Below are 23558 nucleotides of genomic sequence, written 5' to 3' on the forward strand. Positions count from 1 at the left end.
ATGAAAAGATAATTCCTTGGCTTTGGACATAGAATATTACTATCATGCTATCTCTCTTTCTTAAATTATTATTGTCACAGTGTGTTCTAAGAAGGTCCTGATTGGTAAAACATCTATCTCTGACCAGACCACCCTGCTGCCTAGAACCAGCTATTGTTTGACAAAAGAGAAGGGAGTGATTTTAGTAATTTAGTGATCTTCATGCCAAACCCAAGTATCTGAAAATAAAGACATTTTTGCCACCCACGCACCTCACCATGGCCCCACGGACCGTTTATTATTAGAAAACCAGAGCTGTCCAAGTGATATCCCTGGGGTCTGATCCTAATTCAGAAACAAAGGTAAGGATCCTTCCCTGATCACTTGTTCAGCCCTGTCTTCCTCTCCTATTCAAAGAGCAAGTGTGGACTGTGTTAGGATAGAAAAATCATTTCATCCATTCAGAAATGGAAAAATACATATAAGTAAGGAAAGGGAAAAATATGGAAAAGCAAAGAATTGGTTAAAAAAAAAATCATCATCTCCTAAATAGAAACCCTTGAAGAAGCCATTGTTGTGCAGGTAATAACTTCCAAGGTAGCTGAAGGGGGTAAAGTATCACTCTTGGTCATCAATGGATAAAATCTACCTCTAAAAGTTTCTAAATTCAACTCTAAAAAATTTAACGAAAAGGAAACCTTCCAAAATGCCTTCAGTAGCACTAAAAAATTGGGAGAAATGAGAGCAATCGTCTGTGATGTTTGAGATGTCCTCTGGTCTTGAGTCCTGACCTGCTAAGAATGCCCTCCCGGCCCCCAAGCCACTTTGGTTTTGTAAATGCCTTGTGGCACTTGCGGGATGGATGAGGCTTTGTGCAAATGCATTGGCAAGGCAGGTCTTGGGGAACCGCGCTCGGGCAGGTAGCAGATTTCTGATCTCTAGTTTGCATTGATCTTACATCTAGACACAGATTCAGAAGAACAGACACTCCCTTTTCCAGTGCCTTCGGAAAGATTGCCGCTCCGTAGAATGAGTCCTTTCTCCTCCACCCTTAATCTACAACCCAGCTTTCCCGGGAGATCCTACTTTGATTTACGATCCTCACCCCACCAGCTGAGCTTGCATTCTTCTTTGCAGTCTCTCAATGTACCGGGTGAGCTGAGCTCGTCTGATCTTTCCCCTTGATCTCTCTGTGCCTTGATGGCATCTCCAAAATACCTGTTTTGTTCTTGCCATTCATGTGCATGGAGAGGGGCAATGAGCTAGTCTCTCTGTCTGTGGCCCGCTTCCCGTATGAGGAGCATTTGGATGCTGGAGCTTTGTGGCGTTCTTGTCTGTGTGGTGTAAGGCCCGACCATCGAGCTGTGGTCAATGTCCAGTGGCATTGGAAAGTGACGAGTGAAGTTGTTCTTTTTGCACCAGCTGGTACCGCCAAGGATGACCCGCTCTGTCATCCCACGTAGTGGCGCAGCACGGCATAGGCGCTGGCTGAGTGGAGGCTGTGGCCTCAGTCTGGAGGTTTGCAACCCTGCTGTATCCAGGAAACCAGCTGTGTCTGGGAGACTGGATCAGTGCATCCAGCCCGTAGTGGTCTGATTAAACATAGACTCAAGAGATCTTTATTGAAAAAAGAAAGTAAAAACACACCAACAGCAGAATGCATCCCACAAAGCAGGCAAAGCAGAGAGCAGATATGAAAGTATTTTCTGCAAAAGCCTGTGCTCACTGGTCGGACAGTCCCGCTCATGGCGGATTTTTTCCAGCCACGGGGAGGGACCATCACTAGCCAAATTAGAAACCCTTAACCGGCCTTAGGGCCAAAGATCCAAGTCATGGCTAAGGCTGGCTTCCCCCAAGTTTCCCACAGCCAAGCAGGTTGTGACAGGGCTTTAGGTTGATTTCAGGGAAGCTAGACATGCGTTACTGTGCAGTCGACTCTGTCTGGCCAACAGAATCCTAAAACATCTAAGATGCAGACCTATTTGATCTCTTCAGGACTATATTGTAATCGTGGATACGCGTGATGCACATTTCACATTTCCAAAGGTTTCTTTTGTTTTTTATTTTATTCTTTTTGCTCATCCCACATCCTGGAATGAAGAAGGCCACAGCATGACAGTGCAAAAAGGATGCAGGGACTTGAAGCTCTCTTTAAAATGACATTTTTCTTTGCGCTTTTACGTTTCTTATCGTTTTTCTGTGCACCACTGGCTTTCAAACATGCTTTGTTATGGAACTCTTTTCACTTGTGTCCAATGTACTGAAATACTGTTATAGTCTTTGTAATGTATATTGTCTCAAGAATAAAATGAAATGTGGGTCGGGGGAGATGTGACGGCTGGATTTGACAGCATTGTTCTAGTTGCACCATTGACTCTTAAATGTATGGTGGTATGTTTTCAATGGCGTAAAAAGATTTCAGAACGCTTGTTTTGAAAAAGACTTGCAGAAGGCCTGATTCATTTAAAATTTCTAAAAGCCCTCTTCAGATTCTATAAATTCATTTCCAAAGCGGGATATGAGATTCAGCTTTAAAACTCCTTGTCTTCAGTCCTCACTACGCTCTAACCTGTGAATAGGAATTTTAAAGTGATAATCGGTAGAAGCTAAACATAAAAATCAGCCATGAGTCAGGAGAAAATGATTCTTTTGTATGTGAATTCATCCCAGAGTAAAATAAACAAAAGTAAGGACATACCTTTCAGTTTTGTTTTTTGATTCAATCATTAGTCCTTTTTTTATAGTAAGTTGCTGTATTAATTCTAAAGTTCTTTTAATTCAGTGTATTATCCTTCAGTTGTTTTAGAAATTAGTGTATAAAGGCCTTACAGAGTTAAAAAAAAAATTAAATGATCCCCTCTAGGGGATACCCCAGCGCTCATCAAAAATACATTTTCCAGATCAGTCCCCAACACCACTTGAAACTATAGTTCATACACCTTTGAACATTCTAAGACCACCCAATCCAGCTTCTCATGGGATCCAGATCTTGAGGAAGGAGGGATGGAAAAGTTCCCCAGGTGATTCTAATATCTCCCTGAGACCATCCTACCTCCACGAGAGCCCCCTCCCCTCCCTTAGGTGAGAAGAACTGATGTAGTAAAAATGATCTAAGAAGGAGATGAAGTCATTTGTTTCACTACATTTAATTCATGTCATTATTAAAAATTATCAGATGTTTTTATTAGCATATACATTCTATGTTCAGTCACACATATACGTGTCATTTAACTTGGGCCCAAGTCATGACAAAGGTCTTCTGGTTACCACCAGAGTTAGAAGTGCATGGAATAGTGATATAGAACAGAATTATTATCAAGATCCAGTGATTTCTCCTTCTCAATGGGATGAATTTTTCTTATTTTTATTTATTTATTTTATTTATTTATTTATTTATTTATTTATTTATTTTGCTTTCCTCCAGCCCCGAATTTTTCCCATTTTTAAACAGTAAGCTTTCTCTTTAATACGGAAACTTCAGTGGAAAAGATTGAGCTTGGGGGCTGATAAAAACTTAAGCTGTATAGTTTCGAATCCACTGGGGGAGGATTTATTAGATGGAAAAAAAATGCACTTTTCGCTTTGAAAGAGCAAGAGAAACCATTTTTACCCAGCAGAGTTAACTAATATAAAAAGGGCTTTGGTTTTTCATGAATCAGGCCTCTGGTGACTCTTTTCAGCTGGTGCTTTTTAAGTGTATACAAATACTGTTTATCCACCTGGTTGCCGCTTCATAGCTTTGATGTGTAGTATCTCTTTATAGGATGCAGCTTTGAGCCGCAGTCTGCACCTTACTCTCAGTTAGGCAAGTACACCTATATCGTGATTGTCATCTTCTACTTGTGTGATTGGCATGCTCAGTATCCTCCACCAAATAAACGGCAGCAGCTTATTGTATGTCAATAAAATTGTCTAATTGTCATGAAAATCCCGTTATAATACTGCCCCAATTCCTTAGAAAAGCGTATTTTTAAACTTTCTACCTAAAAGAGGATTACATTTCCCCCCAGTTTTCTTATACGTCAATGCAGAGCACTCTTTACGAGAGCTAACGTGGGTTAAGGTACAAGTCAGACCAACGGTTGTAGTGTTTGTAGTGTTTGAAATTGAGCCCTTTTTTGGTATTAGTCTATCAAAAGCGACGTGTTTTCTTATCAATGTCAATTTTGCTTCCTGTTTCTCTCTCCCATGCCTTTCACTTGGAATGACAACAGTTGACATTAAAAAGCTGTTGGCAGGTATGGAATAACCTTATTCTGTTACAAATAGCAAAGACCAAAGTGCATGTGAGGTGGCTCACAGGTTCAATAAATCAGCAATGACATCTCTCCGGAGTGTGTTATTGGTAGGCGGCATTTAGAACTTGGGTTGTAACGATGTGTACAAAGATGTCATTCTGTCTTCACCTAGCGTCCAAAATACCTACTGCTCCAGCAAAGTATGTTCCATGTTAGCGTTAGGAGTAACATGCAAACTGTTATTTTTAAGGTACGAAGGAAGCGACCTGTCTCACGTCCAAAGTCACAGTCACTCATGAAAATTAGGTCATGTTGCCGATAGCTTTGCAGCCTCTGAGCTTCCACTAGCGCTGAGGAAGTTTTCAAAACGACTAGATGTCAGCACTCCTGCCGAGGGGCTATTTCCTGGTTTCACTCAGTGTGTTTTATCCCTCCTCCATCTAGGACTGTAGATCCTAGCCTCCCCGCCTCAGGGTTACACAGGCATCTTAGCGCACCCTCTCCCTTTATGTCTCTGGTGTACTGTTGTCCCAGTCACCGGGTGAAGGGACTTGCACCTTCCAAAATCGATGCCACTTCACTCCCGGATCACCTGGTTGGGAGTGCAGTCTGAGTCAGGTAACCCCTGCTGAATCGGTCTTGTGTCCTCCGTCTGCTTCTGGGTGCAGAGAGTACCACCTCCCAGGACGTGGCCCCTGTCTGCTCACTCACAGCCCCCCGTGGCCCCGGACACCTCCTTCCTGCATGGCAGCATGAAAACGGGACACGACACTCCTCCCCCGTGCAGGGGTGTGTTGCGGTACACAGGGCTCTTCGGGTCCGCCTCGGTAACCCCGCTCCCTTCTCTTGTTCCCAGTGGCCTGGTTTGCTTTCGACCCCGGTTCGGCACACGCTGACATCATCTTCTCCAACGACAACCTGACTGTGACCTGCAGCAGCTACGATGACCGGGTGGTGCTGGGGAAGACCGGCTTCTCCAAGGGCGTCCACTACTGGGAGCTAACCGTGGATCGCTACGAAAACCACCCTGACCCTGCCTTCGGCGTGGCTCGCATCGACGTGATGAAGGATGTGATGTTAGGGAAGGACGACAAAGCTTGGGCAATGTATGTGGACAATAACCGGAGCTGGTTCATGCACAACAACTCGCACACCAACAGGTACCCGGCAGCCCCCAGACCGAGCCTTCTTCACGTTGGCTTCTGGTAAAAAACGAGAGCCCGAGTTCCAGGTCCTAGTAAATAGACAACATTGAGGCAGCCAGGCAGGTGGGCTTCAGTAAGTGGCACAGGAGTTCTACTATTCTTACCTGAGGCTTTCTCAGTGGTTAACTGATGGATTGAGGGATTTTTTTTTTTTTTTTTTTTGCGTAATGCCAGAAATGTGAGCCCTTTCCTAGGCCCTTCACCGTGGCTAGAAACTAAGACTCCCCATGCATATCCATCCCAGGAAAACATCCGAGGATTATAAAATCCAGACCTACAACTTACCAGGAGAGCTGTTTAGTTTTTCTGAACCTTCATCTCCAAATCCACCCAATTAGGATAATAATATTTTTTCCGGACAGGAGTGTTCTCCAGATTAAATGAGATATGTGAAAATGCCTCACATCAGAGGCAGCTGAAAACAGAAGCCATTGTTCTTCTTGTTAGGATTATTATCGATACCACTGCCCACGATAGAAGCCATGCATTGAACTAGCTCTTACAGATGCCAGTTTGGATAGCTTTCGAATTTGTAGGACCCTTATTATCATATAAATTCAGAACATCCAGTTTGCTGGGGAAGGAGAACATAGTAATCTCCTCAGGTTTGCCTCTAACACCAAAAAATAGGCAATTATCATTTAACCCAAATTATATTTTTTTTTCCCTAGACTTCCTTTATCATTTGGTTTGCCTAAGTCGAGAGGTGTCTTGCAGGGATCCTCATCCACCTTATTCTCAAAGATTTTTTCTAACATACACTCTCTTTGGTGTTTTGAGAAAAAAAAAAATACAGCTCTATCCAGTCAGATCAAGAGGAAAGTGAGGCTGGCAGTGGTAGGCTGGTGGACAGCACGGTCTCAGCTTTTTCTGGAAGGTTATCACTGCTCCTTCTCTAGTCGGTAGGATTCCTAGGACCTCCACTTCCCATTCCCTTGGACGTTTTCCATGCACGTCCATCCAGGTGTGTGTTGTTCATTATCACTTAAAGTGAACACGCATACCGTTTCAGCCTGATATCAAATGCTACTAGGTGTAGACAAACGGTCATCTTTGGTGATTTACATTTGCAGGAGCCCTCAGTCACCAGATCCCTAATGCCATTCCCCCATGTACCGCACTCACTTTTCCCTTCTAGCTTCTTTAGTTTGGAGTGAAGGAGTAAATAATACCACAAGTGTCACACTATGCAAAGAAACACATTCTTAAAGCTGAACATGTCTGCTTGCGTGCAAACTGTGCTGTCGTTGTTGAAGTTGTGAATTAACCAGATGCGATTTATAAACCTGTCTTTTAACGACTATGTACAGTCTGTATTCTGCATGCCAGGGGGAAAGAACAACACTTACCCAGTTTCTGTGCTCTGCTGAGATGAGGATGAAATTCAATATTGCTAGACCTCAAAGAGTTGGGGGATACGGCAAATCTGATCGTCCATGTTAATGGCTTTTGTGAAACCATCAACTGAAGCATAAGACATAATTTGCTTTAAAATGATATTTCAATGCAGGTTCTTTAAAATTCACTCCTCCATTTTCCACGATATAATTGTTTCGTTTTGCAGGGGAGAATCCTCTCCGATGTTGTCATTTTTTAGAGAGCCTTCTCAATTTAAACTCCGCATGCCCAAAATTAACATCTTTCTGGAACGAGTTTTTTCTATTAAATTGGTAGCATAAGGCCCCACATCCAATTTTTCATGCATATGCTTTCGATTCAGCATAAGTGCTTCTTTATTTTGACTTTCAAATTAAGTCATTTTGGAGTTGATGTTTAATTCCCACCATTTGTGCCAAGTGCACGACATAGCTGCGGACGGAGCTCTGATAGCCCAAAACCGACTATTTTTTTTCTTGGACTTGAACGATTTGTTTTCTACTTCCACGGCTCAGAGGTAGAGACCCTCTGGGAATGAGTTCACTGTGAACGACAGCAGAGCAGGATGGTCGAAACTATATTCTCAACAGGGGGCGATATCTCCCGGGAGTGAAAGTTAGTGTGTGGCGGATAAGCAAAAAAATCTTACTCTTTTTATTTACAAAACACAGATATACACACAACACATAAACAGATACCGGGTATATCTGTGGTAATAAAATGATATGTGAGGAGGGGTGACTAGGGGAAAAAAAGTATTACTTAAAAACGCTCCTGGGGTGTGGGGCACGATATTTTTAAACAGGCTGAGAAATACTAGTTAGTACAAAAGGGATTGTACATTGAGTACAAAGAGGGGAGCTTCTAGAATGAAGACAAGTGAAACCCAGTTGTTTTCTTTTCCCACAGAACTGAGGGAGGGATCACCAAGGGGGCCACAATCGGGGTCCTCCTCGACTTGAACAGGAAAACCTTGACCTTTTTTATCAACGACGAACAGCAGGGTCCCATAGCCTTCGAGAACGTGGAAGGCCTGTTCTTCCCGGCGGTGAGCCTGAACAGGAATGTGCAGGTAAGCGCCGTGCCCCCACGCCTCACAGCAGCTTCTGCCCGCTCTGCTTCAAAGGCTGCCCGCGGGGGGTACATTAGCCCCTGAGAGAGGGAAGCCAACCGTGTAAGGCCCAGACTGAGACCCGGAGGAAAGGAGAGGGGAAAGGGACCAACGTTGACAACTGAGATGATCCCAGATCAGCATCAGCCCCTTCGTTAAGCTTGGACACAGTCTCACTCACAGCAAGTGAGAGATTGGAACTCAGTTCACGGTTTGCTCTTGATCAGCCCTGAGGCCTAGTTTCATCCCTAGTAGGAATGAAACCCTTGAACCAGCTGGCTTGAAAACAGAAGGAATGACTTATGCAGAGCTCCGTGAGCGCCCCAGAGGTGAAGGTATGAGACGGAAGTATTAGCACGGTTACCAGAAAGCCTGAGCATCTTCTCTGCACTGTTCCTCTGATGCGTTAGGTCCTGGGGCTAGAGAACAGTCCCCGCCTGCGGGCTACTTACTTACAATTTACTGCAAAAGGCAAACAGGTTCTTCTCATGCATTCATTCAACAAATAACCACTGAGTGCCTTTAATATGTCAGGCACTGTAATTATAATTATTATAGGCATTGTTGTTTATCAGTGAAAACAAAACATAAAAATCGTGCCCTCGTAGAGCTCGCATTTGAGTTATGGGAGATAGGATCAATAATAAGCACAATGACCGTGTTAATGATATACATGCTAGAAGGCAGTAAGTGCAAGAGAGTCGAGGCCGAGGGCAGGGCGGGGGGGTGGGGATTGGGGGTGCGGGGTGGGGAGGGCAGCAGTCGTCTCAGCCAGGGCGCTCCGTGTGGGTGGGCCTTATTACCGTCCCAGGTGAGCTGGGCCCTGGAGGCAGTGAGCCGTGTGGAGCTTTCCAGGCAGAGGGACCAACCAGCACAAAGTTTCTAAGGCGTGAGGGGCCTCAGGGGAGCAAGGCGGGGCCAAGGGGCCCTGGCTGGGGCGAAGACCAGAGCCGCGGGGCGCCCTGCGGGGCACTGCTAGGCTGGTCTCTCCCTGCCCTTCTCCGCTGGAGCTCTCATCAGCCGCGCGCCACTCGGCAGACAGCTGCAGGCCGTGGGAGTCATAACCCTGCAGGTGTTTTTTCTTCTGTTCAGAACCATAGTGTTGGGAGCTATAAAAAAAAAAAAAAAAGAAAAGAAAACCGTTGTTGTTTATCAGCATGTGCAGTAAAAGTGATTGCAACCCAGTGACCTCTGCCCTTCTCTCTTCCTGCGACTAGATGGGGTTTTCTGGGAGGCTGAAATCTAATCTCTCAGAGTTCAGCCTCTACATTGGAAGAAAGGAACCCATAAATTGTCATAGACGTGAGTCTTAGAAAAACCTCCTTCAAAGTCTTCCCCATTTTCAGCTGTTTCCCCTTCCAAAGAATATTGTCCTCGATGGTCTTCAGTGGTTTCCAGGATGTTCTGAGTATCCTTAGAGAAAGACTCTGGGGCTGGGGAGACAGGGACGAGAAGGGGAAGGACAGTAGAGCATGAGACACTTCCGGCCTCATCCATGCAACTGTCCACCGAGGTGCGAGGCTGCACAGGAACCGGGGAACAGTACCCCTGCCCGTGTTTCTTATACTTGGCAATCGTCTATTCATTCCCCAAACGGAAGCCTCATCCTAATCGGAGTAACTAGTAGTGGACACGTGGTAAGAGAAGGGTTCTCCACTCACCGGTTCTCTATCCATGGATTTGGCATTGTCACTGCGCCCTCACCAAAAGGCTCTGCCACCTGCAGATCAATGCCTGTGTCTTCAGTCAGAAGGAACACAGCCTTCCCAGGATCCTTAAAAGAGGCAGGTGGATAAGAACCATATTATCAAGATTTGGGAAGCCCCCACGGTGCCCAGGCTCTTAGCACAGGCAGAATTCTACAAGAATTCTTCTTTAACATCTACTAGAATAGACGTTAAAGAAAGGTAACAGGTCCCCTGCTGAATCAGGAGCACACCCACTCTGCCCCCGGGGAGGGGCAGATGCAGGGAGGGTTCCCACGGTGCCTCCAGGACTCACAGTCTCGTCCCCCAGGTCACGCTTCACACCGGGCTCCCGGTCCCTGACTTCTACTCCAGCAGAGCATCAATAGCCTAAGGATGGGCTGTGGAGGCGCCAGCTGCCCGTCCTTACCTCCGTCCTTACCTCCGCCTGAGAGAGCGAGAGCAGGAGCTCAGCCAGCATGTGGTGGGATGCCGGAGAGCTGGAAGCAGAGGGGGAGGAGGAGAGAAAAGCTGGTCCCCACGTGCTCACACCCCACAGCGCTGCTCCGCCCCTTCCTTTCCAGCCTCTCTCCTGTTCTGATGCCTGCGTTCACTTCTGCGTCCAGTCCAGCAACTCTAACCAACAAAGGACCTAGACCGCCCACCCTGTCACTTAGTTTCCACTCCCAGATTTTGCTTTTATTTTACATAAGTATTTTTATGTAGGTGAGTTATATTTTGTTTCTTTTCTGATCATGTTATTAGTGACTTACTGAACTGTTACTGCCAAGAGAATCTTCTCCTGATAACCTTTTTCTTAAGCTTTCTGACAAAGAGGTCGTAGAGAGAGGTGGGGAAGAAGTAGTTGAATTCAGAGCTTGCAGTTTACCTCCTAGAAGGTTCTTGCCGTTACCTCTCGTGCAGTGTTAGCCCTGCATAGCTAATCTTTGTGAGGTGGGCAGAGTTATTGCAGCATCGAGAAGTTTTACTATCCATTGACGCACAAAAATAATAGCCAAATGGCTACACAAAGGTTCACCGCAGGCAGGATCATTAGGAGAGCTGGGTCATTGAATCAAACTAGAAAGTCTCTAGACAGAGGCAGACCAGGGGGGTTATGATTTGGTTCATTCATTTAACACAAGTTTTTAACTGAGAACCTACTATGGACCAGGCACTGTTCTAGACACTGGAGACACAGTGGTGAACAAACAGGTGTGCTTACCGCCCTTCTGGAGCTTACGTCCTCATAGGAGAGCAAACCAAAAATAAGACAATTACAAATTATTGTAAGTACTACAAAGTATATAAACAAGGGGCAAAGAGGCTCATTGGCAAGATCTCTCAGTTCCCCAAGAATGATGCTAAAAATCTACCAACTCTGGCCATGGCACCAGAAACATACCAACTCAATGCCTTTTCAACTATGCTATTTTAATTATGGTACCTGCTGCCATTCATCACAGAGCCCTCCTTTGGCAGAAACGATGTCAGCATTCTTATTTGTTAATGCTGCAACGACACTAAGCCTTAAATATGAATGTGGAAAAAAAAAATAGTGACCAGAGAGAGAACTCATTTTCAGTAATGGGGGATCTTAATTTGCAGTCCACGGCATCCCCATTCTCAGGATAAACTCACTTGTCTCCATGTATATCTGTGCCTGTTACAAATGACAAATCCATCCACTCTGCTGCCATTCACAACCTAACTTTCTGGAGTAGTTCAAATAATGTTTGGAAGAAAATGAAATTGTATGTCATTGCTGTGACTGATAGCAGAACGATAATTCTTATTACTTCTCTATAGAGATAGACTTACACAGTTACCCTTCAGATTCTTTAGTTTGACATGAAGTTTTAGAAAATGTAGAACATGGAAAAAAAGGTTCTGATTAGTTGTCTAAATACTTGCCAGTGAGCCAAGAAATTCCGCATGAAAAAACAAGAGTAACAGATAAAAGAGAAGTGGTAGGATGGGAAAGCTAACTAACTAAAGTTTTGGCAAAAAGTAATATATGTAAATAGCTAAGTATTTCCTTTTGTGCTTCATTCAGCTCATCTCTATTGGTTACAGTGTTTTTCTAGTTACGTGTACCTAATTTATTGAATGGGTGCTATCCTGTTTATGTCCATCTTGGTTTCTTGGCCACAGAAAAACTGTTGCAGGGCAACACTAGTTTGATATTTGATTTGCTCTCCAATGAGACTCGATGGCTGGGCCGCTGTAGACTCAGAGTTACTCTTGTTCTTTATTAAATTCATCCTGCTAAGTAGATTTCTAGTGACTTGTAACACATAGTTTACACAGAATTGCCATTGTAGATGCATACAGCTACTGTACTAGAAAAATGGATATTTCTGGTGTGCCAATAAAAGATTTTTATGGGAGAATCGCATATGTCTCTTTAAAATTTCTTAGTTTTTGCCTATTTGGGATGACGATTCATCTTTGTCAGCGCAATATGTCTTCAGCCAAGTGTGACTGGAAAGTCCCCCAGAGTTCTTGAAAGTACTTGGCCCTCACCTGATTTCCTTGGGAGCACCGACACCGTCCCCTGGTGGTACCTACCTCCTGAATCTTAACTTAGTGAGAAACATCTATAGTTTAGATGCTGTTTGGGTCTCCTTCCAAATCTTAGGAACTTACTTTCACAAACCTGCTCCTGAAAAAGGCCATGAACTTGTACTGCAAAGTGTAGTGTTACTGCCTTTTTCAAATCTGGTTCCTTCAGCCTTTCTTTGAATGGCTGAACAATGTAATTGTTTTTAAATAATCGCAATGGGGACGCCTGGGTGGCTCAGCCGGGTAAGCATCTCCCTTCAGCTCAGGTCATGATCCCAGGGTCCTGGGACCCTGCTCCCTGCCCAGCAGGGAGTCGGATTTCCCTCTGCCCCTCCCCTCTGCTTGTGCACTCTCTCTCTGATAAATAAATAAAATCTCTAAAAAATAAATAATCACAACAGTACTGATCACCTTTATATTATCATTACCCCTTTTTAAATTTTTTTCTGCTGACATTTACTTATTTTGGGCTGTAAATTTTATTTTATTTTATTTTTATTTAAATTCAATTAATTAACACATAATGCATTATTAGTTTCAGATGTAGAGGTCAGTGATCCATCAGTCTTATATAATACCCAGTGCTCATTACATCACATGCCCTCCTTAATGTCCATCACCCAATTACCCCATCTCCCCACCCCTACCCCCAGCAACCCTCAGTTTGTATCCTATGATTAAGAGTCTCTTATGGTTTGTCTCCCTCTCTGGTTTTGTCTTGTTTTATTTTTTCCTGTATGATCCTCTGTTTTGTTTCTTAAATTCCACATATGAGTGAGATCATACAATAAATATCTCTCTCTGATTGAATTATTTTGCTTAGCATAATACCCTCTAGTTCTGTCCACGTCATTGCAAATGGCAAGATTTCATTTTTTGATGGCTGAGTAATATTCCTTTATATATATATACTACATCTTCTTTATCCATTCATCTGTTGATGGGCTCTTTCTATAGTTTGGCTATTGTGGACATTGCTGCTATAAACATTGGGGTGCAGGTGCCCCTTCGAATCACTATGTTTGTATAGTTTGGATAAATACCTAGTAGTGTAATTGCTGGGTCGTAGGGTAGCCCTATTTTCAACTTTTTGAAGAATCTCCATACTGTTTTCCAGAGTGGCTGCACCAGCTTGCATTCCCACCAACAGTGTAAAAGGGTTCCTTCCCCTTTCTCCACATCCTCACCAACTTCTGTCATTTCCTGACTTGTTAATTTTAGCCATTCTGACTCGTGTGGGGTGGTATCTCATTGTGGTTTTGATTTGTATTTCCCTGATGCCGAGTGATGGTGAGCATTATTTTGATGTGTCTGTTGGCCATTTGTATATCTTCCTTGGAGAAATATCTGTTCATGTCTTCTGCCCATTTCTTGATTGGATTCTTTGTTCTTTGGGTGTTGAATTTGATAAGTTCTTTATAGATTTTGGATACTAGCCCTTTATCTGATATGTCATTTGCAAATATCTTCTCCCATTCTGTCGGTTGTCTTTTGGTTTTGTTGACTGTTTCCTTTACTGTGCAAAAGCTTTTTATCTTGATGAAGTCCCAATAGTTCATTTTTGTCCTTGCTTCTCTTGCCTTTGGTGATGTGTCCAGCAAGAAGTTGCTGCCGCCGAGGTCACAGAGGTTGCTGCCTGTGTTCTCCTCTAGGATTTTGATGGACTCCTGTCTCACATTTAAGTCTTTCATCCATTATGAGTCTATTTTTGTGTAAGGTGTAAGAAAATGGTCCAATTTCATTCTTCTGCATGTGGCTGTCCAATTTTCCCAACACCATTTGTTGAAGAGACTGTCTTTTTTCCACTGGGCATTCTTTCCTGCTTTGTCAAAGATTAGTTGCCCATAGAGTTGAGGGTCCATTTCTGGGCTCTTTATTCTGTTCCATTGATCTATGTGTCTGTTTTTGTGCCAGTACCATACTGTCTTGATGACGACAGCTTTGTAATAGAGCCGGCTTCCCCGCTCTGATACCTGGGAGCTCTGCCGCACTCAGGCACCCCCCAGTCTTTCTGTGACCCCAAGGGTCCTGAGACCACACTGTCCCAGCGAGGGTTCTACCCTGCTTCACCACCTGAGTGCCTTTCAGGCAGGAACGTCCCCCACTGGAGCCAACAAAGTTCCGGTTTTGCACTCTGCTATTATATCCCCTTCTGGTAGCCAGCTGATGGAGGCTCCCTCCTCCCACGGTTTAGCTTCCTTTTTTTTTTTTTTTAAGATTTTATTTATTTATTTGAGAGAGAGCACATGAGAGGGGGGAGGGTCAGAGGGAGAAGCAGACTCCCTGCAGAGCAGGGAGCCCGATGCAGGACTCGATCCAGGGATTCCAGGATCATGACCTGAGCCGAAGGCAGTCGCTTAACCAACTGAGTCACCCAGGCGCCCCGGTTTAGCTTCCTATGTATCACTTCGGATTCACTTCTCTGCGCCTCCTACCTTACAGAAAGTCCTAGTTTTTCTATTTGTAGAGTCGTAGCTATTCTTTTCTTAGATCTCCAGTTGAGTTCACAGGTGTTCAGAATGATTTAATAGTTATCTAGCTGAATTCCTGGGACGAGACGAAACCAAGGTCTCCTAGTCCTCCACCATCTTGGACTCCTAGGGAGAGAGCCCATTACCCTTTTTTTTTTTAAAGATTTGTTTATTTATTTTAGAGAGAGAGCATGTGCAAACAGGGGGAGGGGCAGAGAGGGAGAGAGAGAGAATGCTCAAGCAGACTCCCCACTGAGTGTGGAGCCCGACTTGGGGCTCAGTCTCAGGACCCCAAGATCATGACCTGAGCCGAAACCAAGAGTCCAATGCTCCACTGACTGAGCTACCCAGGCACCCTTGTCATTACCCTTTTAAAGTGAACTGGGGGTTGTGTGTGTGTGTATGTGTGTGTGTGTAGCTTTTTTTTTTTTTTTTTTGAGGAAACCATCCCCTGCAAGCACCTGACCCAGCTTGTGACCTCAGAGCGGCACACTAGGGAGCTGGCAGCTGCCGTGCTCTGTGTCCTCCAGGTTTCCCCACATCCCTGTTTCCTCACCCCGCTACCCTGATACTTCCTTCTTCTTCCTCCATGGGTCTGCTCGCCCTGGTAGTTTTCTTCCCTTCTGAGCTCTACCTAAGGAAACACATGAGTCGCTTTCTACTCTTCGCGTGGCATTGAAGTTAATGGAACTTCTGATTCCTGGCATCGCCTCCAAGGAATGATGAAGTGATTTGCAAGATATCATCCTATTTTCTGGAAGTGAGATCCTTTTTTTCTAACTCTAATGTGTGCATTAATCTTTTGCTTATCTCTTCAACTCACTGGTGAGAAAGCAGGAATCAGGATTTTTGATCATGAATCAAAGGAACTATGGTAATTAAAGAAGTTCTCAGATCACACTAGCTTATAATTTATATGAAGATGCTAAAGACACTTGCATATATATTCAAATATATATATATGTGCCAGCTACTTCCACTGATACTGGCGTTTAGGGAAACCTGAGTCTGACATAATACATCACAGGTAACTGAGACTTCCTAAATCTTGTCTTTATCCAAAGAACCAGCATTTTGGATACACACAGAATTTGAGGTATTGAAAAAGACTGAACAGTGGAGGCACCTAATTAAATGCACAGAAAGATCAGTCTAGTTTTTGGATGTATTATCTGTCGCACTCTGCCACAACTGTGCTAAGAAAAGCTTCAGGTACAGAATTAGCTATCACAGAATTAGTAGTGATGGTTGCATAACCTTGTGATTGTACTAAAAATCACTGAGTCATACACTCTGAAAGGGTGAGGAACCATACTGGACATGACCAGGACTCTCCTTACAGCCTCCCTCCAACTACACCCAAGTCTGTTCCTATTTCCCCCATGCTATCCTCTGAGATAAAGCCCAAGGCAGAGGGAGGGGTGTCAGGGACCTAGGAGTTGATCTCCTCACCCTGTTTTGCTTCCCTTCCCATATTCCTTTGGTTGGTGGAAGGGCTTTAATTTGCTTCCTCTCCATTTTGTTCTGAGCCTCTCTAACATGGACTTTAACTTCCCCCTTTGCTGAAGTCCAGAATGGTGGAGAGAGTAGAAAACCTGGCTCCCATTAAGGAAGCTATTAAAAATAGCTCTTACACCCCCCAGTGGTTATCAGTCTTGCTCACATCTTTCTTCCTTCCCACCAGGGAAAAATAAATGTTCACCATGAAATCTAAAAAAGTTAATATTTTGGTTGGTTGGTCTTGCCCTTTTTTCCCCCCAATATTTTTTTCTAAAATTCCCTAATAATGAACATAATAAACTATCATTCCACTAATGAGGATGGCCGAACATAAAATTTTAATTACCTGTTAAACAACTTACAAACCATCTTTTGACGTATAGCCACAATTTGTAACATGTATAATAAGGAAAGCATAAAGCTAAAAAAACCGCTGTGATGAGAGAAACTTCATAAAGGTAAAAACCAGTGGTTTTGCACTCTGGCTAAAATTCTCTAGTAAGGACAGTATGCTCAACTATGCATTTCTATACATTCCACACAAAGAAAGGGGCACAACGTGAGATCATGCATATAAAAGCGCTTTGTGCAAGAGAGATGAAAAACACGTGAAATGTGATTATTAATTATTAAGTAACCTCTACACTCTGCATTATCAGACAACCCTGAGAGGACTAAAGTATAGTGACTGAGGGCAGCCTCTGGCAGTAACTGTCTCAATTCTGGCCCTGGCTCCAGGCTGTGCCAGCTGCGTGCCCAGGGGCGCGGGATGAAAACTTACCCACGGGGATTATTTGTTTGTGCGCAGTCTGTTCATGATGCCACCATCCCACCCCCTCCCTTTTTATTACCAAGATCCCAACTGAGTGTCAATAATGATTCATATAATCATCTTTTCGGGAGACAATGCCTATCTGCGGAACTTGACAAAATGTTAAATTCTTTCGTTAAATTAATGGAAGACTGTAGGCAAGGGCATTCTGAGCAAAAGCAGTAACTTGATTCGTATGATACATTAAAATCTTTTTCAAAGTCACAATAATCAAAATGCCATACTATTACTAAATCAACTACAACTCAGAAATAGAGATTTCAATAGATATTGAACAGAGAATCACAAAGGGGGAAATGAAAATTATTCAAAAATGTTGAAACATATTTGAAAATTGGTTAGCTATTTGAAAAGCAAAACTATATTCTTAATCATATCTATGTTCCAGATATTAAGATGGCAACATAGAATATTTAAAACTTTAATAAACCAGAAAAGATTACAAATATTCATCTGATCTTTCTCAAGGAGGCTTAAATCACTGTAAATTACTTTATGCAATAGGCTTATCAATTTTCTAAAACTCTCCAACTTATATTTTACATTTAGATCCTTCATTTGTTATCTCTGCCTATGTATCATGCCCATCTCTTTCCTTCTTTAATTAACTGGGCCCATCTTTATCCTGTCTAAACCTACTTCTAGTACTATAGATTTATTGGCTGTATTGATTTATTGTTATGCCATCATCTAACAAACTACTTTTTAGGAAAGATTAAGGTATTAAAAATGAACTACTCTACACTCTGTTTCTGGACAGTATTTTCAACCTAGTAGCTAATGAGTTTATAATGAGCAAGTTATCTGAGGTAAATGAGGATCCTAATGCTTCCTTTAATGCTGATTTCCACATAGGATCTGTGAAAAGAACACTCCACTCAATATATATTCCTAACTGCCTGGTGGGCAGTGTGGCTGTCTGATGTGAATAAGTCTCCAGTCTTATCAGTTGGCAGGCTGAAAATGATGAGCAGGTGAAGGTTAATTGCAGCTTCTTGTGAGGCTGGTTTCATGGTTGGCAATACAATAGGCTTTGCAAATATGCAAACTTTAATATCTAAGTATAGCGATGGGCTTACTCAGACCTGATAGATCTGCAGGAAAAAAATCACACATATCTATCACAAAGCAATCAGTCAATCTTAGAGACTTATGAGGATCACCCCAAACTCCGGGCCATTATTAAATTCCATGTCTTCAAGATTTCAACTAAGATCAAGTATTGAAACGTAGTGCGATTACCACCTGCAATACACACAGTGCGTGTAAGCTGCTTGTCTAACATCCAAGTGGAAAGGACTCTTCCTCAAAGTTAAGAGAATCTGAGATCTGTCCTCCATGCCTTGGGAATGGGTAGAGAGAGGATCCCATTGGATCAGATGAAGTTCGGAAGGCCAGTCCTGGAGCATTTGGGGTTCCAAATCAGGGGCTCCAAGGGGACAAGAGAGAACAAGATACAGGTGCAGGCTCATTGACAAGGAGCGTCAGATGCATTCCACATGTGCTTTCTTTTTCTTCAGAGGTCTCAGGTGTCAGGCTTCATCCTTAAGCCTCTTGTCAGGGCTTCAGCAGTAACTAAAGGAAGCATAATCACTGGGACACCTTCCTAGTAGGAAATATCAAAGGTGCTCTTAAGGACAACAAAGGGATGTTCATTATTCCACAAAATGGGTCTGACCCAATATGATATTTTTCGTAGTCTGAAGCTTCCTGGGGCTAGGCTAATAATAACAAAATAATACCCTATTTTCTTCTTTCTCTGATACAAAGGTTTTTTGTTATGGTTTTTTTTTTTTTTTTTCCCCAAACCTTAACATCTCTGCAATGAAGACACATCTCACATGCGTCAAAAGAAACTGACCAGCCGCTGGTATGGCAGGTGCTTCTCAGCCTCCCACTGCCCAGTGAAATCATCTGAAGAGCCTTAGAAATAGTGATACCAGGCTACTCAGTTAATTGGCCTGGGATTCGGCCTGAGAACGTGGGATTTTTTTAAGTTGCCCACATGATTCTCATGCGCAGCCGGGCTTGAGAAGGTGAGAGGAAGGGAATGTGAGGATGGCATTTACTCACAGTTTGCACTGCCTGTGCATTGGAGAAATGAATAAGATGTGGGGATGGATCAGTTCATCGGCCTGTTACTTCTGGGAAGTTATTTGTGCTGGTAGGTGGTAAATTTATTTATTTTTATTATTTTTAAATTTTAATTCCAGTACAGCTAACCTACAGTGTTATATCAGTTTCAGGTATACAGGCAGCTGGAAAACTTCAGTTCACATCACAGTGATCAGTTAGGTCTTTTTAAAGATTCCACTAGAATGCAACGTAGAAAAAAATTGTGTGTACAAAATTAATAACCATACACTGTATGCTGTGATTGAAAGCAGTAAATATTGCCAACATTTTGAGAACCGATTACAATTGTTTCAATTGTTGGGACCCATTGATGTGTCAATAACTATCATTCAGATGTCCAAATCTGTCACAAGCTTCCAGCTACTTCCCAGAAAAGCTCTTTACTTATAGTTACTTATATTAGCAGCAACAACACAATGTAGCCAAAAGGGAAATGCAAACAAACTAACAAAACCCCACATAACCCACAATATTCTTTGACATGTGTTTAAATGATTCTGCAGCATCACAAAGGTGCTAACAAGGTCCAGATCAGCAGCAGGGGTTACCATTACATTACATGTAACTGCCGTACTTGATAGGCATTTTCGACCCCAGGTGTGATTGTCATTCTGAAAAAGGAAACAGCATGTATTTGTAGAGAAAAAATGTATGATGTTATAAATTAGATTTTTTAGAGTTGTGTGCGTTTAATGTCGTATTTGGTTTTGATTTTCTCCATGAGAGCTAATAGGAAGTCAGTGGTGCATTTTACAGTCTCTGACAAAGGCTTCTTACAATTGAGAAATACTCTAATAATATCAGGTAGTCATATGTTGAACCTCATTGTTATCCATGCAATGTACAAAAGGCTTACTTCATCTTCATCTTACTTATACATTTTTATTATTAGCATTTTAGAAGTGAGAAAATTAAAGCATAAAGAGCTTAAGTAACTTGCCTAAGGTCACACAGCAGGCAAGTGTTAGAGCGAAGATTTGAATCCAGCCTGACTCCGGAGCCCACACTCTTCATTAACCACTCGGCTATAGGACACCGCGATCGCTCTACATCGCGCGCACCACGTACAACACGCTCACTCAGTACATATTCAGTGGGCAGCCGTTAAGCACTAAACACTGTGAAACACTAGAGATACCAGTGAACAAAACAGACAAGGTCTCCACCTTCTTAGACCTGATATTCTAATCGGGAAATGCAAATGATAAGTAAATAATTGAAACTCAAGATAATTTTATTTATTTTTTAAAATTTTTTATCGTTATGTTAATCACCATACGTTACATCATTCGTTTTTGATGTAGTGTTCCATGAAAATCTGTCTCAACATGGACTCTTGAGTCATAAAAACCAGGTTCCCCGCCCACATCCACCACTTCATTAAATATGAGCTTAGACAAGATAATTAACCTCAGTAAGCCTTCAGTTGTCATAAACTGGAGATAATAGTCCCTACGTGATAAGATGGTTGTAAGGATTAAGTGAAAAAATAAGTGACATGCCTACTGTACCACCTCACTAGGATCCCGGCAAGGCAGAATGGTCAGTGTATAGTTAAACACCCGTTGCTATTATGTTTACAATGTGGATGGGGAAGGGGGAGAAGTTTGCAAAGGATTTTGGCCTTGAATAACTTTACAAGATTTTCATTCCTTGAGTATCATTCACACCGATGTTTCTCAGGGCAGGTAATAATAGTAATTGTTACTGTGCTCACAATGTACTGAGCACTATTCTAAACACTTTCCATTTATTAACTCACATAATCTACACAACATCCCTATGAGGTTGGCATTATTGTTGTCTTCCAATTTAAAAATGAGGAAACTAAAGCAAATAAAGTTTGTGTAGTTTGCCCAAGGTCACACAGCTGGTAGGTGACAGAGCTGGGATTGGAAACCCCACATGGTGGTTCTGGGGCCTTCACTCCTAACCATCCTGCTCTACTTCCCAATAGGAAAGAAGCACTAATCCACACATACCCCCAGGGGGATGTTCAGCTTCCTCTCTTGCATGCAAAGCTGTTTCACTTGGGGTGTGGAATAACAAATTACAACTCCAGTTTTAAATTTACATGTGTTTTGTGGGTCTTCAAAAAGAGATTTAAAGAGTTTTCAAGTTTTAAGTTTTGTTAGACAAATACTTTATGTGGATAAATGCTTGCAGGACAGGGACCTGTTTTTTTTTAGCATTATTCCAATAGGAAACAACTATTTCCTATATGCTGTTCCTTGTACACATGAACAGCCACATCTACCTATTTACATTCCTTTAACTCTTGATATTGGTCAAGCTTCTCAGCTCCCTCTGGTCCTGTGAGCGGCACACATGGCATGAAGGTGTTATCAACTGGAATCAGACACTGGTATGGGATCAGAAGGACATAAGTCTTCTTTTCCTAGAACAGATGAAAATGGTTTCGCTCCAAGTATTTGACTATTTTAGATACCTCTTATAAGTGGAATCATGTAGTGTTCTCTCTTCTGAGACTGGCATATTTCACTCAGCATAACGTCCCCAAGGTTCATCCATGTTGTCTCACATTACAGAATTCAGTTATTTTTTAAGGCTGAAGAATATTCCATTGTATGTATATACCATATTTTCTTTATCCATTCATCTGTAGATGGTCACTTAGGAGGTTTCCATACCTTGGCTATTATGAATAATGCTGCATTGAATAATGAGCGTGCTAAAATACATATAGTCAAGGAATAGAATGGTAGTTGCCAGAGGCTGGGGGGAGGGGGAATGGGGAATTGCTAATCAATGCGCATAAAGTTTCAGTTAAGCAACATGAATGAGTTCTAGAGATCTGCTATACAACATTGTACTTACAGTTAACAATATTGTGTTGTACACTTAAAAATTTGCCAAGAGAATAGATCTCATGTTAAATGTTCTCACCAGCATAAAATAAAATTTAATTCTTTGAAGGACTTGGAGAAAATTCTTTTAAAGATTTTATTTATTTGAGAGAGAGAGAGAGATGAAAGAGAGCACAAGCAGAGAGGAGAGGGAGAAGCAGGCTCCCTCTGTGGGGCTCGATCCTAGGACCCTGGGATCATGACCTGTGCTGAAGGCAGACGCTTAACCAACTGAGCCACCCAGGTGCCCCAAGACTTGGAGAAATTTTGATAGAGATTGTCTCACTGAACCCTGGCCCTTGGCTTTGGCCCTCTCAGAGGATAACCAAACTAGTGTAAAAAGGATTTCTTCTTTAGGCTCTATTTCCCATCTGGTGTCTGGGAGGATGAAGACCAAAGCCAGCTCCAGGCAAAATTCCAAAGTAAACAAGGTATCTCTTTGGTAACCTCTCACTTTCCTTTCCATTCATCCCTCCCCACCAGGAATACAGTGTCCAAAGCACAGAAAGCTTCCACCATCTGTAACTTACCCCATTCCTGCCTCAGGAGCCATACTCCGCTCAGTCTCTCCTCCACTTCCCTCATTAATCAGATCCCCCAGCCTTCAATGTCCAGGTTATTGCAGGGTAATAATCTCCAATACAGCTTCTTACAAATTCCCATGAAGATATTCATATAAGCTGCTTGAAATACAAAAGTTTCAACAGCGTTAGAAATCCTGTCAACCATTCGACAGAACCTAGAAAGTATCGAGCCCCAAATCGGCACAGAGGGGGCTGGAACGTGGAACATCACTGTGGCCAAGATGCAAAGAGAATTTATTGAAATAAACAGACTCCACCCTCTGGGACAGAGCCACATGAATACCTGGAAAGGACAGAGAAGGAGCTTGAGTCACCCCACTATCAGCACCCAGCTCAGAAATCCAGGGCCTGCACAAAATTATACCTGGGGAGCTATGTCCTGGTGCTGCCAGTGGGGTACCCCCTCCTCTTTTTGTATCCGCTCAGGACTGTACCTCGCAGAACACCCACCGTTGGAGGCAGAGGGTGTACCCTGCCAGGGGGGTGATGCTGGCTCATGAAGGCTGAGGTGGGAAGATCTTCAGAGGCCAGCCACACTCAGGATGTTTTGCTAATATTCTTGATGACAAAAATTACCTTTCTTAGTGAAGCAGAACAACAGGGAGGGAGTTAGGACTAGAATTTCTTAAGCTGCAGCCATGGCGGTGTTGAGGACACCGGAGACAACTGCTGGGGGAAACTGCTTCCCCCCCCCCCTTTTTTTTTTTTTTTTGTTGTTGTTAAAATGCTTTAAGGGAAATTCTGATCATGTAAAAGGAAAGCCCTAGCCCAGCCCTGCAAGGATGGATGACTGGGAGAATGTGGAGCTAAACAGTTCTGCACAGTAATGTGAGTGTTTCATCTTTGCGCAGACAGGTTTGCTTGTTTATTTCATTTTAAGAGACTTCTTTTTCCTCCGGGCAGCCCAGAGGTTGCAGTTTGGGGTCTCAAGGGAAAGAGGAGATGGGAAAAGCCACTCTGATCTAAAAGGGTGGTCTCTAAGAACATGGAAGCAGAATAGGACCCAAG

At 42.9% G+C, this 23558-nt stretch overlaps 1 protein-coding gene across 1 annotated transcript in view; it reads left to right on the forward strand.

Annotated features, from left to right (window-relative positions):
* The window catches only part of TRIM9 (tripartite motif containing 9), a 107923-nt gene extending 97934 nt beyond the window's left edge, over positions 1-9989 (forward strand). The window contains 6 exon segments of the mRNA XM_044917943.1: positions 944-1132; positions 3743-3784; positions 4194-4217; positions 5074-5377; positions 7709-7871; positions 9927-9989. Coding sequence (XP_044773878.1) covers positions 944-1132; positions 3743-3784; positions 4194-4217; positions 5074-5377; positions 7709-7871; positions 9927-9989 — 785 coding nt within the window.
* Positions 9990-23558: the final 13569 nt, after the last annotated feature.

Source organism: Neomonachus schauinslandi, chromosome 9, assembly GCF_002201575.2.
Source record: "Neomonachus schauinslandi chromosome 9, ASM220157v2, whole genome shotgun sequence".
Taxonomy (NCBI): domain Eukaryota; kingdom Metazoa; phylum Chordata; class Mammalia; order Carnivora; family Phocidae; genus Neomonachus; species Neomonachus schauinslandi.